The sequence below is a fragment of the Pagrus major genome, chromosome 24 (assembly GCF_040436345.1).
Source record: "Pagrus major chromosome 24, Pma_NU_1.0".
Lineage (NCBI taxonomy): Eukaryota > Metazoa > Chordata > Actinopteri > Spariformes > Sparidae > Pagrus > Pagrus major.
The window spans coordinates 12,908,249-12,921,798 of NC_133238.1; the positions used below are offsets into that span (position 1 = coordinate 12,908,249).

Below are 13,550 nucleotides of genomic sequence, written 5' to 3' on the forward strand. Positions count from 1 at the left end.
GAAGGTGCAGACCATCCTGGACACATTTAACAACATGGGGTTGATGCAGGAGAGACATCAGAGTTCACTGAGGGGAAACTGAGAAAGAAGCAGGATGAAACCACACCTCTTCCCGCCATCCCTTCCTCTTCTCCTCTCCCTCTCTTTCTCTCTTTCTTTCTTACAGCAGAGATAAAAGGAATAATGCAGAATACGTCAAGCAGGAGGCCGCTGAATGAACAGCAGCAGTTGCAACACGGCTCTGGATGTGGGTGAAATGGAAAAGCAGATATGCTTTGACGTAAACCTCCATCCTGTTCCCCACAAAACAAACAAGTCATATTAATTTTTTGGATTATGTCTGCATGAGCAACTCTTTCATGCGGTGAATGACTGTGATGTTTCAGTAAAGAACAATGAAGGAGGAACCGAACGTGCTTAATGTGCAGCTACAATGAGAAACAAGTGTTACACAGTGCTTTAAAACATGAGCATACATGTTATCAGATTGCAGCGTATTATTGCTGTATTGTTTGCACAAAGTACACAAGGTAGCTACAAGGTACAAGTATACACAAGTAATATTGGTTAAATGTATTTAAACTATCAAAGATTAAAAGGACACAATGCAGGAAATTACACACCTGTGCATGTTTAACAATTATATATTATATTATAATATTCTTATTACTGATGCATTCATGTGTAAGTACAATTTTAAAGATGTAGTTTGTTTAGAGGGAGTTAATTTTAACAATTAAACCCAATTCTTTATATTTTGTTTATACTATACATCAGCTCATTATATTTCATAAAGTAACTCGCCGCATAATAGAAAACGCACTCAAACGAAGTACAAGTACCTCAAATTTTTAGCAGTACTTGAGTACTTATGTCCCAATAAAAGTATTTTTGTTTTTACTTTGTGTTTGTTTAGTTTTGCTGCTGCGTTCTCACCTGTCACCACCAGGTGTCACCAGAACACTGTTATCGTTTTTTATTAACGCGAGAGCGCCAACCCGGAAGTTGTTGCGGGTCACGTGACTGCAGCTCAACGTGCTCGGTGTTGACATGAAGAGCAGCAGTCAGTGCTGAGGAGGTTTTCTTCTCTTACAGTTTATGATTTAATACATTTGTAGCTCATGTGACGCATTTTAATAGAGAGGACCATCTCCTAGCTTTAGCCGGAAGCTAAACAGGCTAACAGACAGACATGTCTGGTTTCAGCGCTGAGCTGATCGACTACCTGGAGGGTAGGATCACCTTTGAGGAGTTTGACAAGCGGAGAGATGAGAGGAGAGCCAAGGTAGGTCACAGAGTGTGGTTAAAGTCTGCACTTGGATATCTACAACGACTTAGCTCCTGGCAAAACTAAGCTAGCTAGCTAGCCGACGCAGTAGCACTCTTAACATTAAACGCATCACAGTTCACGTCTGTAAGTGTTGTTGAGGTAAGATAAAGTTGATGTTGTCTTCTCTCAGGAGTCAGAGGAGACAGAGGTCGCAGCTGAAGGAGTGGAGGATGATGCTCAGCCCTCCACCTCTGCACAGGCCCCCGGGAACAAAGGTAACACTGCTGTCTGTCTGAGGCTAGGAGGGTTTTCAAGTGTGGTTTGGTGCAGAAGTTCATGACTGATGGTTAGAAATGATGAGATGTAGTGAGCAGAGATGGATCATTTAATGTCCTGTAACTCATAATAAGATTGTTGTTGTATTAAAACATTTGTGGCTATACTTCTTCTTCTTCTCCGTGTTTATTGGTGGATCACAAACCAACATTAAAGGTACAAACATCCACCTACTGTATCAGAGTTTGTAAATGCTGCTCTTGTTACGTCAGTGAAAGCAATGTGACCTATAAATAGCGATTGATATTAATTTCCCAACACCAGGCTGACAATTTAACGGTCCGATTTTATATGTCGTGCATCCCCACATTGACTGATACATAAAATAATCAGTATTTGCAGCCCTAACGTAGCCTAAAAGACGAAACCCAGGGCAAAACCTTCCACAAATCTTTTTCTTCTCCCCTCAGATGACGGAGTCAGCCCGGGGGTCCAGCTGGCCTTCGCCTCCATGCTGGGAGAAACCCCACAACCCCCATCCTCAGAAGAGGAGGCGGAAGAAGAAGAGGAGGACAGTATGAGCTATGTTGACGATGAAGATGATGAGGACTACAAGGTGGAAGAGGAGGAGGGGGCAAAGGCGAAGGCGGAGGTGGAGGTGGAGGAGACGGAGAAGAAGCCGAAGCGTCGGGGGAAAGGCGGAGGTGGGGGCGGGAGAGCGAGGGGGAGGGGGCGCAGGAAGAGGAGAGAGGAGGAAGAGGAGGATGAGGAGGATCCGTCGGTGGGGGACGTGTTCGCGCTGGAGATGGAGCTGAACCGGGAGAACAAGAAGATGATGAGGGTGAGTAGATGGAGGAAGAGGAGGAGGAGTGTGTGGGTGGGTGGTTCTCCCAGCTGATGACTTTCTGTGTGTTTAGGAGCGACGCCATCGCAGCAAGCTGCCCCGAGCTCTCAGAGGCTTGATGGGCGAAGCCAACATCCGCTACGCCCGCGGGGAGAAAGAGGACGCCATCTTGATGTGCATGGAGATCATCAGACAAGGTAGGAAACGACTGTGAGAGCGTTTAAGAGCAAGAGTAGTAGTTGCACTGGAGTCTGAATGAATCGTCCCTTCCAGCTCCTCTGGCCTACGAGCCGTTCTCCACGTTGGCGATGATCTACGAGGACGATGAAGACATGGACAAAGCACTGCAGTTCGGTCTCATCGCCGCCCACCTGAACCCGTCAGACGGCGAGGAGTGGATCAGGCTGGCAGAGATGAGTCTGGAGCAGGACAACATCCGGCAGGCCATCGTCTGCTACACCAAGGGTCGGTCTCACACTCAGGATACAAATTCAAAAACATGATTATTATTTTCAGCCCTAACGTCAGTCGTCCTTCTGCCTCTTCAGCCATCAAGTACAACCCCACCAACGTGCGCTACCTGTGGGAGCGCTCCAGCCTCCACATGCGTCTGGGCGAGCACAAGCACTGCATGGACGGCTACCGCAGGATCCTGTCGCTGCTGCCGCTGGAGGACGGAGAGCACTTCATGCAGCTGTCCAAGGACATGGCCAAGTACGAGGACACACGGAGACACATTCAAGGTCAAAGTTTCTGTCGTGATATTTTCTTTTTTGAACTCATATTTGTGTGTTTTCTTCAGGAGTTACTACGAGAGTAACGACCTGACCTCAGCTCTGGGTGTCATCGAGGACGCTCTGCTGCGACACCCGAGCCTGGTCAGCGATGACTTCATCAACATGGCAGCTGAGCTCTACATCGCCAGCCGCCAGTACAACAAAGCTCTGGAGGTACAACTCAGTCTGTGTGCGTGTGTTTGTGTGAAACGAAGCAATTAAAATGTGTTTTGTTTTAATGAGTGCACATACTGTGCTTTTCCCAGGTGTTGGTCCAGTTTGCAGGTTTACTTTTGATCAGGGATGAAGAAGCCAAAGCAGAAGCCGTGGAAACAAAACGGGAAGAGAAAGAGGCAGAAAAAACGACCGAGGAGGAAGAGAAGAAGAGCGAAGAAGAGGCAGAGACTGCAGAGAAAACAGCAGCTGAGGAGAAAGGTGAGTCACTCCAGAGTCGCTGATGACAGACTCTGTCTGGAAATGTTGAGGTACTTGTACTTTCCTTAAGTATTTCCATGTTCTGCTGCTTCATACTTCCACTCTACTACATTTTGAAGGCAAATATTGTACTTTGTATGTCACTAGATTTATTTGATTACTTTAGTTACTAGTTACTTTGCAGATTACATGCTGCACCTGAACCAAACATGTGTATATTTTAGGTTTACTTTTGATACTTGAGTATATTTAATATCAGATACTCTGACTTTTACTCGAGTACTATTCATATGGGTGACTTTCACTTTGACCAAAGTAATATTTTAACACAATGTCTTTACTTTTACTCAAGTTTGACCTTTGAGTACTTTATACAAGCCTGCCTAAACCTAACTGAGGATTACAGTGTTGGTTACTGACCTACAGTAACAGGAGCCAGTTTGTCTTCCTCATGGACGGACAGAGGGGCTGAAGACGCTCTCAGGTCTAATAAATCTGACACTTTTATGGCCTTGAGGGACGTTTCAGAAGCGACTGTATTTATTGAACCCGAGAGATGTTTGACTCAGAAATCACTGCCGCTAAAACACTGCCGCTCGTTCACTATGGACCTGAGAATAATTCCCTTTACAAAGCCTAACCCTTTGAAGAAGACGACATTTGCTGCATTGTCTGTCCGTCTTGTGATGTGTCAGCAGCGCCAATTAACCCAGTCGAACGTATTGAACGCTGACTGTACAGAGAGCAGGGAAGTGATTATTAGTCTAGACGAGGAGACAAATGTTTTTGTGATCCTTTATTCAAGAAGCAAATTTAGCTCCGACACGGGCACATCCACTTCCTGCAGTTTGATGTGGGTTACAGATCATTTCTTTTCAAAATGACGACGTGCTGATGGAAAACAACCTTCTCACTTCTTTTGCTGAGGAAGGTGAGTTTGCATCGTAGTCGTTTTCCCTCTTCTTAATAACAGACGAGGATCCGAGAGAGAAGCGCTCGCCACGAGGAGTTTTATCATCCGCTGATTAGAAAAAAAACAGATTTAGATAGAAAACCATCTTTCAAACTGAAGTGAGGGAGGAAATGGAAAAAAAAACTGGAGTCACGTGATTCCCGGAGGTCCTCAACAAGTGATTTGTTGTGTTATTAATGTAGCTTACTAACAGTGTTCACGCCTGAGCTGTGAAGTTTCACACTCCTCCTCACCCACCACAGAAACTAATCATAGCTGTTATTATTGGAACATAGTAACGCTGTTCCACTGTGTGTGTGTGTGTGTGTGTGTGTGTGTTTGTTTCCAGGTGAAATTAAGGATGTACAGGTACCAGACAGCGTCCCAGTGGACCTGAGAGCCAAGCTGATGGTCTGCCTCATACACCTGCATGTCTTCACGCCTCTGGAGGTAAACAGGGCTAACAAGGGTTTCATAGTAACAGTGATGTGGTGCATTATTGAGAAAATGAGAAGCTAAAATACTGATTTTATAATAAATGTGCCTCCGTCAGGGGCTGGTGTCGACTCTGATGGAGCAGAGCCCGGAGGAGATCGGGGACTTGTACCTGGACGTGGCCGAAGCCTACCTGGAGGAGGGCGAGTACATGACCGCCCTGCCTCTGCTGTCCGCCCTCGTCATATCCGAAAAGTACAACCTGGCTGTCGTGTGGCTCCGACACGCAGGTGAGACCAACAGGAAGCGAACATCTTAAAAAGAAGACTTGAGTTTGAACTTTATAACCGTCACTAAGGGAGGGTTTACTGCAGGACTGTTTGAACGTATTAGTTTAAGCCAGGTGTACCTTTCTAAACTGACACCTGAGTGAAGTAAATACTTATTTTATTCCCACTTTAATGGCTTTGAAAGCTCCAGTGAGTGTAAAAAGTGTAATCCTGCTCAGACAGATCTGAGAGTCGAACCTGAAATATCCTCTTAGCAGCTGAGAGGCGTATCTGCACGAGCTTCCATCCAAAACATTCTCCACTGTGTGAAACTCTGCAGCGAAGGTGCAAGACAGGATTTGAAGTGACCTCTCGGTTCGACTGTGACGAGCGAGGGAAAAAAACAAACCTGTTACATAAAGCGCCTTCCTCCCTCGCAGAGTGTCTGAAGGCGCTGGGCCACATGGAGGTGGCAGCAGAAAGCTACAGTAAGGTGGTGGAGATGGCTCCGCTGCACCTCGAGGCTCGACTGTCCTTGGCCACCCTGCAGCAGCAGCTGGGCCGGCCCGAGTGCGCGCTCAAGGCCCTGGAGTCCATGTACGACAGCGAGACGCTGGCGCAGGACTCATCAGCGGCACAAAAGGCAAGGCCGTGTGCTTTTGTCTCCCTCCAGTCAAAAATGTGTTTTTCTTACTAGAAGGCTGTTGTATGTATTTATACACGGTGTGTTTGCAGGAATTAAAGCTGCTGCTGCACCGCTCCACCCTGCTGAAGACTCAGGGACGGATCCAGGACTACCTGGACTCCACCATCACCATGATCTCCATGCTGCTGAAGGTAACGCACGCATGAACACACACACAGGCGCCGAGCTGGTTAAGGCTAATGTGGAGTCATTTGCAGACAGATTGCAGAGAGAGGGCCATTTGCATTTTCATCATCTCCCCCAGCGAGTCAGACAAATGTGTGTGTGTGCCGTGTACATGCAGGTGGCCATGCAGCGAGCGAAGGTGTGCGTGCGCTCCGTGACGGTGTCAGGCGAGAATCACCTGCGGCTGGTGAAGGTCAAAGACATGCAGACGGAAATTGCTGACCAAGAGGCTGCCTATCTGGACAACACTGGTATGGATATTATATATACATTTACATGTGTGTGTGTGTGTGTGTTTGAGTGTTCATACCTGGCTGATGCACATAGCCTGTAGTTGGCAGGAGCAGAGCAGAGCAGTTGGCCGGATACAGTTCACTGTCAGCACTTATTAAGAGCGTCCATATGTGGAGAGAAAGCTGTTTATCGCTCTCTTGAAGGAACATATTTGAAGCTGTGCATGTTTTACTTCATTAACTACAGTGTCAGCTATGATGTCCTGCGTTCCTACAAGCACTTGAACACAACATCTGCATGCATAGAAAATATAACTGACAAAACAGCTAATCACGTGTGAACATTTAACTTTAAAATATCTACTCTGTAGTTCAGACAGTCGGTGAAGCTCGTTGTAACTGACGGTGTATTCTGGTTCGTGTCCAGGTAAAACCAACGTCCTGTCCAAAGAGGACTGGTGGCAGCTGCTGGTGAGCTGCGTGCTGACGCTGTGTGACGTGCAGCGCTACGAGGAGGCCGAGCTGCTGGTGGAGTCCGCCATGGAGTTCTACTCCTTCTACGACAACAAGCCCCGGAGGAAGGAGATGGAGTTCATCGGCCTGTCCGCCACCATCCTCGACCGCAACCACTACAACGCCTACAACTACATCAGGTAGACTCGAACGGCTCCGTCGTACGGCTTCTTTTTTGTCTGTTTGATGAAAGTGTAAATCGTCTTCTGTGTGTTTTCTTCTCAACAGATTGATGCTGATGGAAAAAGTAGATCTGCCTCAGCTTTGGAATATTTTCAACCAGGTGGGCAAATGTCTTCATTTTGCATTAAACCTCTGAAGATTTATAATCCGAGACAGAAGTGGAACGGATGTCTGAGATGCTTTTTTCTTCCCCTCAGCTGACGATCACCTCCCACCACCAGCGTCACCATCGCTTCTGTCTGCGCCTGCTGCTGAAACATCCCGACAACCACGCCCTGTGCGTCCTCTGCGGACACAACGCCATGGTGTCGGGGAGCTTCAAACACGCTCTGGGTACGAAAACACATACAGACTGCGCTACTTGTTCTGCATATTTTAGCTAACGAGGTACAAACCGCTTTAAAACAACCGTGTCGCGGCTTCCTTGTCGTGATGTTCAGGTTGGCACATTCTTGCTAGCAATACAATTGACAAAAATATAAAGTCAGTTATGGGGAATTTTAACAGAGAGCGTTCTTAGAAGAAAAACTTCAGTCTGAAAGTTAATCAGTCTGGAACATGAGCAAAATAACACGTGGTTGGCAGATTGTTGTCCAGCAGCCTCCTGTTTGTTTTGGTCTTGCGAGGTGAGGAAATATTTCTCGCTAATTTTTCCATTCATCTAACACATTGTCCAACATGCTGTGTGTCTTCAGGCCAGTATGTTCAGGCCTTCCAGACTCACCCAGACAACCCGCTCTACAGCCTGTGTGTGGGCCTCACCTTCTTCCACATGGCGTCGCAGAAGTACGTCGCCAAACGACACGCGCTGGTGCTGCAGGTTTGTGCGTCGCTCACCTTTGCTTTCATTCATAATTACACACCATTGTCTTTGTCCGTTCTTATTGAATATACATGTGTGTTTTCAGGGCTTCTCCTTCCTGTGGCGGTACGTGGAGCTGCGTGGAGAGTGTCAGGAGAGCATGTACAACCTGGGCAGAGCGCTGCACCAGATGGGCCTCACACATTTGGCCATTCATTACTACCAGAAGGCGCTCACGATGCCCGCACCCAAACTGGAGGTCGGTTTACACCCAGCACACGTCAGCTAACTATTTCTTTCCGCATGTTAACTGGACTCCTGAGTTTGAGCTCTCGTTCCGCTGTGTCATTGTGACTTTAAATTTAGAAAGCTCTCCCTCACTTCTATCGAGGACATTGATGAATGGACCAGTTTTCCAGTTTCAGCAGCCTGATAAGGTCTTTTCCTCTTTTCGTCTCTCCATCCTCTCACCACTCTTCCTCCCTGCAGGGCATGCCGGACGATCAGGTGGATCTGCAGAGGGAGATCGCCTTCAACCTCTCCCTCATCTACCAGGCCAGCGGGAACATGGAGATGGCCCGGCAGCTCATCACCACACACTGCGTTGTTTAGAAATGCACACATGATCTGTGACAGTGATTTTGATTCAGTGCCTGTAAATGCTGCTTTGATAAAGATATGGAGGACATAAGGAGGATAAATGATCAAATAAATATAGAAATAGATAAAAAATTTAATGAAGAAATAAAACCTGAATACAAAAATAAGTAAATGCAGAACGAAATAAATACATTTTTATTTTTCCTACTTTATTTAATTTACATGTATTCTACAAATTACACGTATTTATTTATGTATTTCTAATATTATATATTCATGGTCATTAATGACACAGATGATCCTTTTTGGTGAATTATGATTGGTCACATCAGTTTCCCTTAAATTTTCTTGCTAGTGGTGTATAAAGGTGAGCTCACACATGCTACCGATTTTTAGCTAGCTTAGATAGCGTAACTCTTTCTCGTCTTGTTGACCAATCATGCTCTATAGTGAGGTTGGTGACACCTAGCTTGTTCAAATACGGACAGAAATACAGAAAATACTAAATATACTAATGTAGAAATACATAAATTAATAAATGTAGAAATGTGTTAAACAAAATATAACATTTATTTTGATTATCCAATTAATTACCAACATTTGTTCATGCATTTAATTATTAATTATGTTTTATTTTTCAGCTTTTATACATTTGTAATTTTATGTATTCAAATGTATTTATTTCTGTATTCATAAGTTATCTTTTATCCTCCATACGAAACAGCTCATGGGTACAAATGGCTGTCTTCATGCTGTCATGTCAGTTGTGATGTATATATGTAAGACTTTTCATAGTATTTATTTGTCTGCAGCGTTGGAGGCGCTGCTGCGTAATGAACGTAGACATCAGTTATTATCATCTCAACACGTTCACCTACACAGTGAACACTTTCACAGACAGATATCTGAGACTGAAGTGGTCGGTGATGAGTTTTTCAGACATTGTTTTCCTCCAGTCTCAGACGATGATGTATTTTCTTTGTAAGTTTGTAATATCATGTGTGCAAAGTCTTAATACTGTTTTATAAAATTCAAGTCACGCTGTTAAAACACATTTCTATTTTTGATAACAAAACATTGTTTTTGAATAATAAAGATAAGTTTGATGTTTCAGACACATCCTTTGTTGTGATTTTATTTTAGTTTTTGACAGTAGTGTGACAAAACGATGGACGGGCAGACTTTTCTTTTGTTGTTGCAGGGATTAAGGCGGTGGGATTATTTGCCAAATCCCTCCCTCTCTCCTATTCCAACCGTCTGCTTCCATCATGTTTCCTCCCCGGGTCACTGCACTCCATCTAGGCCAGAGCCAGAGGGGGGCCACAGGCCTCACTGGTGGAAGAGAGGGCAGAGCTTTGTTTGTGGGACCTTTTCCCCACCGACACTGAGAAGTAAAGTCAGGAATACTGTTTATGAACACAGTAGAGAAACTTCCAAAAGTATGCCGGGCTCATTCTATGTTAAGAAAAGTCACATCCTACTAGAAAAGTACAATGAAACGCCACTCGAAGTTTGAATTCTTCTTGAAAACTTGGGAAACATTCATCTACTGCGACCTTTACAAGGGAGCCGTAGTCCAACGTCACACAACAGTAGAGAGCGAGCGGCTTCACACAAAACTAGATGATATTTTACTTTAATTACGACAAACTGAGACTTTCTTGACTTGAAAAAATATCTTTTCAATCCACAAACATCATATAAGTGATTCATGGCACAATTCATACAGATTCAACAACGTATGTGTCTCTCCACATGCACTACTTTACAATTTATTCCAAAATAAGGTCACGTGAGGCCTCACTGAAAGGGCCGTGACTTGGGGAGGAGGTCGGATGTGTTTGTAGACGACAATATTTAGACATTGAGGGTGCAGTTGCCCAAAGAGACGTCATTTTCTTGCGGTCGGCCATGTTTTTTGTTAACATTTGAGCCTCCTTTCTGTTAATAAAACACTAAACAAAACATAATTATGAATACTTCAGTATATCCTCCCAAATCCAACACACTGGACCTTTAAATCCCGCTGGTTCCTTGTCGGCCCCTCCCTGTGCGCTCCCATGAAACCCACCATTGGCCCTGACATATTCATATCATTACCCTTCCTATGGATGAGACCTGATCCTGGGGTGCCCTTATTATTGAACTGTCCTCACATGAAAGCTGTGATTAAAACACTAATCCTCCTATGGTCTGTAATTGAAATCATTCCTCTTGCGACCCCTTCAAGGTCCGCGGACCTCATGTTGGGCACCGCAGAGAGGAGGGGGGGGCAGTGGGAGGTGTTAGATCAGTTATTTTGATGCTGAGCTCGGTCAGTATGGACTCCCACAACAAGGCCTGGCTTTAAAAAAAATAAAAGAAAAAGTTCCCAACCAGCACTTAAATCGTAAATATGCCGCTATGAGCAGGATGCGGTCGGTTTTGCTTCAGCCCCGCGCGGAGGAGCGTCACCACACCGCGGACGGAGCGCGTGAAGCGGCGGAAGCGCGGCGGCGGATGTGAAGCGCTCCAGCCGAATAAATAAGATATGAACGCGTCTCTCTGCCCAACATCACCGAGAAGTATACGAGGCCCGGAGGAGGAGGAGGAGATGGCAACCATGATCTGAAGAAAAAACGGGATAAAACCTTTTTTTTTTTTTCCCACAAAAGGGAGCTTTCGCTACCGAGGAGGCGGCGGCGCTGCACCCCGGGCTCCGAGGCGCAGGAGCCCGCTTGGGAAGCCGATGAAGGGTCGGCGGTGCCCGGGCCGTGTGGAGGTCCGTCGTCCATGATTACGCGCTTTCTTTTGGGGATCTTTCTGGCGTGCACACGCGGCTGTAAACGCTTTAAATCGCATAAAAAAAGGTAAGAAAGGGTGTCTCACATGCATATGTAATAATAGATGAGTTTATTTCAGTGCAGCAGAGGGAGGTTTGATGTGGAGCTGTAGCCTGATTTGACAGCATCAAGCCCTCATCAATTGTTTTTCTCCACGCACGACTGTATTTGATCGCATATTTTCACCCCCCCTCATCAATCTGTCCGGGCTGCCTCCCGACCTGGGGGAGCTGGTGAAGTCATGCCATGACGGCAACAGTGACAAATAAAGGCCCCAACAGCAACAACAACAAAGCCCCACATCAAACCCTTCCTCCTGCTGCACCATGTGTGGCTGTCAGAGCACAGAGAGAGAGAGAGAGAGACAGGCTGTGGCTTAAAAAAGGGAAAGTCAACAGTGGTTTCAACCTGCTGCCTCACACACACACACACACACACACACACACACACACACACACACACACACATGCTGGGAGAATGTGAGTAAATTAGATCAGAGCTGTAGTGTGCCTCACACAATCAGATCAATCCCAGAATAACAGCTCATCTCCCATTTCCTCTCTAATAGCTTCATGTAGGATCTGACCCTGATTGTAATCTGTGTATAATAAACTACAGCGTAGGCCGAGGTTGTGTTGTTGGTAGGGATTTGATTGAGGATGTGCACTCCGGCAACCCCTAAATCCACCATGAAGAAGTATTTCGGATCGTGTGGGATGAGATTCATGCGGTGCCGGTGTTATTTATCTGTAGTGTCTTGCTTGATGACACTTCAGCAGGGCAGGGCCTGGATCCACCACCGCTCTGCTGCATCTTAGCATTTCACTCCGATAGTGAGATTCCCAAGTGTATTGCGCCTATTTTTGACCACAAGGCCTATTGACCCGATATTTGAGACCACTCTCATTATCAGTGCATCCTGATTCCTGTCCCGGGCCTTTCCTTGAATTAAACTCCCTGATATACAACGGAAAATACCTTTTCTGAGGTGCTCTTGGATAAAATTTGCAGCCGTGTTGTGTAAACGTGCCCAGTATGCAAACATATCAGTGAGTTAAAGCGACAAAACTAAAGCCACGGTATTTAACCCACAGGAAGCGACAAGTCAAAATATAAAGTGGTACTCCAGTGATTTTGTATTTTGGGGGACACATTTAGAAAAGAAGGCTGAAATATCCTGACTTTTAGTCTGGATGAAGCACTCCTACATTTCCCATAATGCACCATAATTTCCCATAATGCACATTTGTAGCGTAAGTAATAGCATTTTTGACAGAATTACGTCTTTGTATTGTGTTGCAGAGATATTTACTAAAATTAGCATGCTAACCAGTTAGCCCAGTCCCGTCAGGTCAAAGGTCCTGTGCTCGAGATGTAAACATAGACGGTTATATAAGCTCCCAATGGACTGCTAGCTGCCCAGCTAGCTGAGCTAGCTAGCTAACAGCAGCTACAGTAGGCAGCTACAGTTAGCGCTCATTCTGCCCCCTATTTGTTTTGGGTATGAAGGCCAGTCCAAGATAACATCATCAGTTATTTTCTCAGCTTCACATACACAGTTTAAAAATACAGTTTACAGTCGTCACAGCGGCAGATTTAACGCTTGATATAGTTAGTAGTCTTCTAAACAAAGGGGCGCTTGAGACAAAAGCAACAGCCAGCAACAGATTGTATCAGCTGTAGCTTGAGAGCTAATTAAGCAAGACAGAGTTGCCAACGTTAGCTTGTCAAATCGGTAATGTTAAGGAAAGATGAAATACACTTTAGCCTTAAGAACTACAGTTCCCAACGCTTGGGAAGGTTTGTTTTGGTAAGCTAGTTAGTCGCACATGCTAACGTTTGCAGCTTTAATGCTTACACTTTTGAAGCTGTGTAATATTGTGTTTAAACTTTTAAAGTAATTGTTGGAAACAGGCCAACGCTTGTAGCTACTGTATGTCTTGCTGTTAAAAATAAAGCTACCACAGGCAGCCAGTTAGCTTAGCTTAGCTTAGTGTAGCATAAAGGCTGTTAAAGGAGGATACAGCTAACCTGACTCTATCTAAAGGTAAAGAAAATCTTCCTACCAGCACCTCTCACATAATTAACATGTTATATGTTAAATCACACAAAAACTGAAGTGTAAAAACAACAATTTGTGATTTTACGGGGGTTTATGTGCCAGACTATTTCTTTGCCAAAAGGCTTGTTGGAGTCTCCACTGGCTGCTAGCTCTAGCATCACATTCAGCATACATACATAGTGGTATCAATAGTCTTATCTTAGTCTC

General features: G+C 45.2%; 1 protein-coding gene across 1 annotated transcript; it reads left to right on the forward strand.

Annotated features, from left to right (window-relative positions):
* Positions 1 to 1,044: 1,044 nt before the first annotated feature.
* gtf3c3 (general transcription factor IIIC, polypeptide 3) lies at positions 1,045 to 9,576 on the forward strand. Its single transcript, XM_073462710.1, has 19 exons — positions 1,045 to 1,285; positions 1,461 to 1,545; positions 2,017 to 2,387; positions 2,464 to 2,587; positions 2,664 to 2,855; positions 2,939 to 3,104; positions 3,193 to 3,340; positions 3,433 to 3,601; positions 4,903 to 5,003; positions 5,107 to 5,278; positions 5,698 to 5,900; positions 5,993 to 6,094; positions 6,247 to 6,379; positions 6,789 to 7,014; positions 7,103 to 7,157; positions 7,255 to 7,390; positions 7,753 to 7,877; positions 7,966 to 8,118; positions 8,349 to 9,576. Exons 1-19 carry the CDS (start codon positions 1,193 to 1,195, stop codon positions 8,469 to 8,471), a joined length of 2,877 nt encoding a protein of 958 aa, XP_073318811.1. The 5' UTR covers positions 1,045 to 1,192; the 3' UTR covers positions 8,472 to 9,576.
* The last annotated feature ends 3,974 nt before the right edge of the window (positions 9,577 to 13,550 follow it).

What these genes read in the sequence shown, in the direction of transcription:
- gtf3c3 (XM_073462710.1), top strand. Translation starts at nt 1,193, where the DNA reads ATGTCTGGTTTCAGCGCTGAGCTGATCGACTACCTGGAGGGTAGGATC. An exon ending in TGCCTATCTGGACAACACTG is followed by an intron (nt 6,380 to 6,788) that starts GTATGGATATTA and finishes GTTCGTGTCCAG; the next exon opens with GTAAAACCAACGTCCTGTCC. An exon ending in AACGCCTACAACTACATCAG is followed by an intron (nt 7,015 to 7,102) that starts GTAGACTCGAAC and finishes TCTTCTCAACAG; the next exon opens with ATTGATGCTGATGGAAAAAG.